This window comes from Malaclemys terrapin, chromosome 1, assembly GCF_027887155.1.
Source record: "Malaclemys terrapin pileata isolate rMalTer1 chromosome 1, rMalTer1.hap1, whole genome shotgun sequence".
NCBI lineage: Eukaryota > Metazoa > Chordata > Testudines > Emydidae > Malaclemys > Malaclemys terrapin.
Window position 1 is genome coordinate 354,165,626 of NC_071505.1, and position 8,835 is coordinate 354,174,460.

At 45.5% G+C, this 8,835-nt stretch overlaps 1 protein-coding gene across 1 annotated transcript; it reads right to left on the minus strand.

Moving 5' to 3' along the window:
* Positions 1–4,463: 4,463 nt before the first annotated feature.
* On the minus strand, positions 4,464–5,411 carry LOC128833996 (olfactory receptor 52E4-like). The gene has a single exon (XM_054022388.1). The coding sequence runs from the start codon at positions 5,409–5,411 to the stop codon at positions 4,464–4,466; it is 948 nt and encodes a 315-aa protein (XP_053878363.1).
* Between the last annotated feature and the right edge of the window lie 3,424 nt (positions 5,412–8,835).

Here is an 8,835-nt window from a genome sequence, read left to right on the forward strand (position 1 = left end):
AATTACAAAACTGGAATAAAATTACCTCTTAGCATAGGGAAAATTTACAAACTAAAACAAAAGATAATTTAATGCATTTCCTAGCTTTACTTATAATTTTTGTAATCTTAAATGCTTATTTAAGGTATGTTTTTAGGAGATTTCCCCCCCTGCTCTGGTCCCTCTCTGTCTGAGAGGGAACAAACAAAGAGAGCATAAACAAAACCTCCCCCAAACCCCAGATTTAAAAGTATTTTCTTTCCCACTGGTCTTTCTAGTCAGGTGCCAATTCGGTTAATTGAACTATCTCATAAAGCTGGAAGGGACCCTGAAAGGTCATTAAGTCCAGCCCCCTGTCTTCACCAGCAGGACCAAGGACTGATTTTTCCCTCAGAACCCTAAATGGCCCCTTCAAAGATTGAACTAACAAGCCTGGGTTTAATAGGTCAATGCTCAAACCACTGAGCTATCCTTCCTCCTTTATATTTGGCCAGGAGGGATTTTATGTTACTCCATACATAAGGGTTGTTACCCTACTCTTTATATTTCTGACAGCATATCTGGTCGCCACATTTCAAAAAAGATATATTGGATTTGGAAAGGTCCAGAGAAGAGTAACAGAAATGATTTAGGGGTATGGAACACCTTCCATGTGAGGAAAGTTTGAAAAGACTGATACTTTGAAGTTTGGAAAAGGTATGATTAAGGGGGGGAAATTATAGAAATTCTATAAAACCATGACTGGTGTGGAAAAATTAAATAAGGAAAAGTTATTTACTCCTTCACATAACACAAAAACTAGGAATCACCCAATGAAATTAACAGGCAGCAGATTTAGAACAAACAAAATAAAGTATTTCTTCACAATCAACCTGTGGAATTCTTCGCCAGGTGATGTTGAAAAGGCCAAAACTATAACAGGGGTCCAATAATAAATAAATAATAAATGGACAATTGGTCCATTAATGGCTATTGGCCATGATGGGCAGGGATCCAACACCATCTTCTGAGTGTCCCTAGCCTCTGTTTTTCAAAAGCTGGGAGTGGGTGACAGGGGATGAATACCTTGATGACTGCCTGTTCTATTCATTCCCTCTGGAACACCTGCTATTAGCCACTGTCGGAAGACAGCATACTGGGCTAGATGGACCAATGGTCTTACCCAGTACGGCCGTTCTGATGGTCTGTTATAGACCCCACATTGCAGCTCAGTGGACTAGTTTGCTTTATTGTATTCCCTGCTGTCATAACTATAAAGGGAAGGGTAACAGCTGTCCTGTGTACAGTACTATAAAATCCCTCCTGGCCAGAGAATCCAAAATCCTTTTCCCTGTAAAGGGTTAAGAAGCTCAGGTAACCTGGCTGGCATCTGACCTAAAGGACCAATAAGGGGACAAGATACTTTCAAATCTTGGGGGGGGGAGGCTTTTGTTTGTGTTCTTTGTTGGGAGTGTGTTCGCTCTTGGGACTGAGAGGGACCAGACATCAATCCAGGTTCTCCACATCTTTCTAAACAAGTCTGTCCTATTTCAAACTTGTAAGTAAATAGCCAGGCAAGGCGTGTTAGTTTTCCTTTGTTTTCTCAACTTGTAAATGTACCTTTTACTAGAGTGTTTATCTTTGTTTGCTGTACTTTGAACCTGAGACTAGAGGGGAGTCCTCTGGGCTCTTTAAGTTTGATTACCCTGTAAGGTTAATTTCCATACTGATTTTACAGAGATGATTTTTACTTTTTTTCTTTAATTAAAAGCTTTCTTTTTAGAACCTGATTGATTTTTCCTTGTTTTAAGATCCAAGGGGTTTGGATCTTGATTCACCAGGAGTTGGTGGGAGGAAGGAGGGGGGGATGGTTAATTTCTCCTTGTTTTAGATCCAAGGGGTTTGGATCTGTATTCACCAGGGAATTGGTGAAGGTTTTTCAAGGCTTCCCAGAGAGGGAATCCATTGAAATGGTGGCAGCCGAACCAGAGCTAAGCTGGTAGTTAAGCTTAGAAGTTTTCATGCAGGCCCCTACATTTGTACCCTAAAGTTCAAAGTGGGGATCCAGCCTTGACACCTGCTTTGCATTATATTCAGCAGTTGTGATAAATGAAGTGGGGGGTAGCTCCCTTTTATGGACCCAGCCAGCCAATTAGCTATAAAATCCCTCTTAGTAGCTGTTCTCTACTTGCTTGACCTGTAATAAATAAAAATAAAAAATAAATAAATTAATGGAGATATCCTATCTCCTAGAACTGGAAGGGACCTTGAAAGGTCATCAAGTCCAGCCCCCTGCCTTCACTAGCAGGACCAAGTACTGATTTTGCCCCAGATTTCTAAGTGGCCTCCTCAAGGATTGAACTCACAACCCTGGGTTTAGCAGGCCAATGCTCAAACCACTGAGCTATCTCTCCCCAAAATGGTAAATAGTAAAACTGTAAATGGTAAAAAGTCTCACTGCAATGGAAGCAAAAAGGAAGTGAGTGGGCACCTGGCCAAAAAAGCCAATTGGAAGGCTAGAACTTTTTAAATGGAACTGCACTGGGTGGGGGTAGACATTAAATAGATGCAATGTCAGCCCATCCACACAGGCATGGAGGTGCAGCAGGCAACCTGGCATGACCTCAGCAACTCCCAGCATCTCAGGCTGTAGGCTAAGGGAGAATAGGGTGGCCTCCCCAGCCAAATGAGTGCTAAGGTGTCTATGATATACCTGGTCCTCCCACTCCAGCCACCAACTAGTGTCTGGATCATTGTGGGTTTCCTGCAGGCAAACCATAGGGTACCCTGTGTCACAAAGGAAGGAGAGCACCTGGCAACTGTGGAGACCATCCCAGGAGCCTCTGGTGTTCAATGTTGAAAAGATGGTTGGCTTCAACCTGAGGGCTATCCTCGTGAGCATGGAATCCCCATCCGGCCTTGCAACGATTGCTGACCAACCCAAAAGGCTTGTCACAGAAGTTGCAGGCCCACAGGTAGACCAGGATGTCCTACCTCCTGGTTAATATGATATAATTAATATATGGAGACATGCCTATCTCTTGGAACTTGAAGGGACCCTGAAAGTTCATCCAGTCCAGCCCACTGCCTTCACTAGCAGGACCAAGTACTGATTTTTGCCCCAGATGCCTAAGTGGCCCACCTCAAGGATTGAGCTCATAATGCTGGGTTTAGCAGGCTAATGCTCAAACCACTGACTTATCCCTCCTCCAAAGCAGCCCTTGTGGCCCAGAAGATGAGATGGAAGTCTCCCCAATGCTGGAGAGGGAGCTTCACCTTACCTTTGAAATCACAAGTGTCCACCAGAAAACGGTGAAGCTCATCCTGCAGCACAGTGGGGGATGTTGTTGTGGACCTATAATAATCCTCTGGCTGGGCTCCTGTTACAACCCTGTGGCCCACGGAGATGGGCAAAGAGGAAGCAGCTCACCGGTGTGGTGAATGTACTGGTGGCACTGCGCAACCCGTCTCTATCTCCAGAAAGGGAAAGGGAGCTGAAGGGAAGAGAGCAGCCCCTAAAGGGTCAGGGAGGAGAGACAAAAAAACAAAAACAAAAAAAAAACACTGAGATTCGTCCAAGGACAGGAAAAATGAGAAAACCCCTGGGTGGAAGGAGTATGGAAGAGACTAAATTAAGTAGGACTTCTCCTCCTGCTGCTCTGTTCCTAGGGGTTGGGGAAGCCTGAGCGGAAAGCTTCTTCTGCCACTCCACCTGGGGCTCTTCCTCTCCCCCCACAGCTCCTACTGGGGCTGTAGGCTTGAACTCCTGCCAGTAGAAGCTAAGCAGTCTGGGTGCAGGGCTTCTGCCCCCTTCTGCCAAGCTGCTCCACATGAATCAGATGATGATTGCCATGTTCTGTTAATTCCCTCTGAAGCACCTGGCACTGGGCACTCTCAGAAGACAGAATACTGGGCTACATTGTCCATTGGTTTTAACCATTATGGCCGTGCTGATCTTTTTATTTCGACCCCAGATGTATCTGCCTCCTTCTGCAACCCACTATACCCCACTCCCTTCCCAGAGCTGAGATAGATCCCAGGAGTCCTGATGGGGTCTCTCTCTCCACAGCGTTAGTAATGAAGTAACAATAAACATTAAAATGTTAACACTAACCAGTGCCCCTTAAGTGAATTGCCATAAGATGTGAAAATATATTGGTTTTAGCGATGACTGGGACGCAGCTGACAAGGGGAGGGGAAGACAGGAGCAAGTGACAGGGGCAGCGCCTTGGGGAGAAGACACACAGCAGGGTCGAGGGTTCACAGAAGAGATGGGGCAAGACTGAAATTTCAGGGATCCAGCTACCAGCAATTAGAAAAGTGACAACCCAGTACAGTGTACACAGACTGAATCCCCAGTTCATCACATTGACACAGCCCAGTATGGACAGGGAAGGGTTCAATGTCTCTCTGTCTGTCCAGGAAGTGGTTCAGGGAAGTGGACCATGGACCAGCCAGCTCTGCACAGAGCTCAATCTGAGAGCCAGAGCACAAGGTGGAAACATTTAAGTCTCTTTATGAGTAAAGAGCTGGAGCAGCCTGCCCCGGATCTGTTTGGTCCTCACCCCGTAAATGATGGGGTGTAGCACAGGGGGCACTAGCAGGTACACACTGACAATGAGAACAAGGAAGTGCAGTGGCACATTTTGGCCAAACCGCTGCGTTAGAGAGGAGAATAAATCTGGGATGTACAAAGCTAAGATCGCACAAAGATGAGAGATACAGGTCCCAAAAGTTTTGAGCCGGGCATCTTTTGTGGGGAGGCGGAAGATGGCCCGGAGGATCTGAGTATAGGACACGGTAATAAAAAACACATCCATTCCGATCTCAGAGAAAAGATCAAACAGGCCATAGTAACTACTGATGCGGATGTCAGTGCAGGCCAGCTTCACCACAGCCATATGCCCACAATACGAGTGGGGGATGATGTTGGTTCTGCAATATGGCCACTGCCTCGCCAGGAAGGGATAGGGCAATGCGAGTATGCCACTGCGCAGCACCACCGCCAGGCCTATCTTGGCCACAACAGAGTTTGTCAGGATCATGGAATATCTCAGAGGATTGCAGATGGCCACATAGCGATCAAAAGCCATGGCCACGAGGATTCCAGACTCCATCGCTGAGAAGGAGTGAATGAAGTACATCTGGGTGAGGCAGCCACTGAAACTGATCTCCCTGGAATTGAACCAGAAGATGCTCAGCATTTTCGGTACAGTTGAGGTGGAGATGACCAGGTCGGTGATGGCCAGCATACAGAGGAAATAGAACATGGGCTCATGGAGGCTCGGCTCCCTCTTCACGATGAACAGGATGGTGAAGTTCCCCAACATAGCTATGGTGTACATAGCGCAGAAGGGAATGGAGATCCAGATATAGGCTGCTTCTAGGCCAGGAATGCCCAGCAGGATGAAGGTGGAGGGGTTGGTGAAGTTGGTTGTGTTGGAATCTGACATGGCGTAGGGGAGAAAGTGTCCAACTCTGAGGCATAAGGGTGTCTCCTGCATATACTGTATGTTCCCCTGACTTTCTGTGTGTTCCCAGGATCTCGGGTGATGGTCACAGTATAAATGCCTGAATGGAGAGAACGTTAATATGAGACACTGCATGCACTATTGGAGGCTGTTCTCATGGGAGAAACAGATTGATCGCTCTTCACACACTTAAAATTACATTTTTCTTATTCAGAGAAAATAAGAATGAACAATGACACTACTCAATCTAATTCCATATTTTGTGGTGCTCCCTGAGTTAATAATTCTTACACTTTGTGGTGGGGGAACCTGAAGAGGCACCAGCAGGAAACACAAATGTGGATACTGGTTATCCATCATTGTTCCTTTATACAATGAGAGCCAGGCTAGGGAGTCCATACTGTAGGGAGTTCCCCATTCATCCAGTTGCTCGAAATCTGAGTGTGGGAAAAAACATCTTTTGCTAAGACATGTCCTTTGAGAAACATCCCAACTAGAACACACCTCAGGGAAAAGACCTGGGCGCCATTGATAGCAGCTGAACAGAAACACCTGCTCATTCACAGCAGTGGACAGAACAAAAGAATTGTTCAGATCCATCAGATTTGGGACGGAGAATAACATGTTTGGAATATGAGTTCAGTTTTGGTTACCCAGCCTCTGTTAAGGATATAGCATATATAAAAGGGATTTCCAAGACAGGCTTTGAGAATGGGGGAGGCTGCCATATGCAAACAGATAGAAGAGTCCGTGACTCTTTAGGATACACAAGAGACAAAGAAAAGAGCATATGAGATAGCAGATGGAAATAAAAATTGAAACTGATTTACTTCTGTCTCTCACCGTGGGCCTCCTCCGGGAGTCCACTCACTCTGGACCCCCGGGGCCTCCACCCCCCGAAGGGGCTGATGCAACCCTGTTCTCTAGACCAGAGTGACTCTTAGCCAGCATAAAACAGGAGGGTTTATTGAGAGGTGAACACAGCACAGGAAACTCCCTGACCCTCAGGCCTGGCCTCCCTCAGCCCAGCACATCCCAGTCTCTCTGCATCCAGGTGGGCTCTGCCTGCTCCCCCTCTCCAGCCCGGAGCCCTCCTGCTTCCCAGCTGGGCATCTGAGATCACCGGCCCCAAGCCCCGCCTCTGTCCATTGTCTTCTCTCCAGGTAAACAGGGTCATAAACAGGGTCACTGGACCTCCTCTCCCCTCTTCTGTCCTCTGGCCTCCTTTGGCTGGAACCGGCTGGTCAGGTCACCGGGGTCCTCTCTTCGCAGCCCATGGTCCTCCCACTGGCCAGAACCAACTGCGACTCCTGCGCTGCGTCTCCGGGTCATCAGGTCACCAGTCACTGGGGTCTCCATTCTCCAGGCCGTTGGCTGGGGTCCCAAGTTCCCTCTCCGGTCCTTTATAACAACAAACTCCCTCTCCCCTCACTTCGTTAAACCAATAACACCCAAAGATGCTGTGTCCCACTTCCTCTGCATGAAAATCCCCCACTTCATCAGAAAGGGCACAAGAGCAAACTATCCCACTGTGTAGGAAAGATAGGAAGTATGACAGGGGACCACAGTGGCTTATCCAGGAGATCTTGAATGATCTATAAAACAAAAAAGGATCCTACAAAACGTGGAAACAAGGTCAAATAACAAAGGAGGAATATAAACTAATAACACATGTATGTAGGGGCAAAATTAGAAAGGCCAGGGCACAAAATGAGATCAAACTAGCTGGAGACATAGAGGGTAACAAGAAAACATTCTACAAGTACATTAGAAGAATGTGGAAGACCAAGGACAGGGTAGATCCATTACTAAATGAAGAGGGAAAAACAATAACAAAAATTGTGGAAATGGCAGAGGTTCTTAATGCCTTCACTGTTTTCATCAAGAAGGTTGGTGGTGTTTCAACACCTAACATAGAGAAAGCCAGTGAAAATGGGTATAATTAAGGAATCAATTTGTAAACATCTAGAAGATAATAAGGTGAAAAGTGATAATCACCATGGATTTGTCAAGAACAAATCGTGTCAAACCAACCTGATAGCTTTCTTTCACAGGGTAACAAGCCTTCTGGATGGGGGCAAGCAATAGATGTGGTATATCGAGATGTTAGTACAGCTTTTAAAACAGCCTCGCATAACCTTCTCATTAGGAAACGAGGGAAATAAAACCTAGATGGAGCTACTATAAGATGGATGCATAACTGGTTGGAAAACCACTCCCACAGAGTAGTCATGAATGGTTCACAGTGATGGTGGAAGGGCATAACAAGTTGGGTTCCCCAGGGATCAGTTCTGGGTCTGGGTCTTTTCAGTGTCTTCATCAATTATTTAGATCATGGCACAGAGAGTACACTTATGAAGTTTTCAGATGATACCATGTTGGGAGGGGTTGCAAGTCATTTGGAGAATAGGATAAACATTCAAAATGATCTGGGAAATCTGGAGAAAAGGATAATTAGGGGTCTTGAAAACATGACCTATGAGGGAAGACTGAAAGACCTATGTTTGTATAGTTTGAAAAAGAGAAGTCTGAGGGGGGACATGACAACAGTTCTCAAATACCTACAAGGTTGTTACATGGAGGGAGAAAACATGTTCTCCTTAACCTCTGAAGAGAAGACAAGAAGCAATGTACTTAAATTGCAGCAAGGGAGGTTTAGGTTGGACATTAGGAAAAACTTCCTAACTGTCAGGGTGGTTAGGCACTGGAATAAATTGCCTAGGGAGGTTCTGGAATCTCCATTATTGGAGATTTTAAAGAGCAGGTTAGACAAACATCTGTCAGGGATGTTATAGATGGGGCTGGTCCTTCGATGAGTGCAGGGGACTGGACATGATGACCTCTTGAGGTCCCTTCCAGTTTTATGATTCTATGATTCTATCATATAGCTCTATCTCTCTGGGGTGTGCATTTTTTTGCTGTTTCAAAAAATGGAAATGCAATGTTAAGTTATATTAGCAGAAGTAAAACATGCAAGTCATGGTACGTGATAGTATTCCTCTATTCGGTGCGGGTTAGGTCTCAGTTGGAGTAGTGTGTCCAATTTTGGTCACCAATGTATAGAAAGGATGTAGAGAATCTGGAAAGGATCCATAGGCAAGTAAGAAATGTTATGCAAAGGATGGAATGCAAGCCGTATGAGCAAACCAAAGGAACCAGTATGTTTATTTGGAAAACAAGGAGATTAATGGGGGACATGATAGTGGTCTTGAAATACTTGAAAAGCTGCCATAAAAAGGTGGAGGAAAGTTATTCTGTCTTACCACTAGCTGTCCTTTGCATTCCGTTATAACTCTATGGCTCTATTGTTCTATGATGTAAAATCCTAGTGTAGACCCCGCCTCAGTCACACACAAATCTTTGGGCTCAATAGAGATGTAACTGAAGAAATTTAATGGGCCTGTGT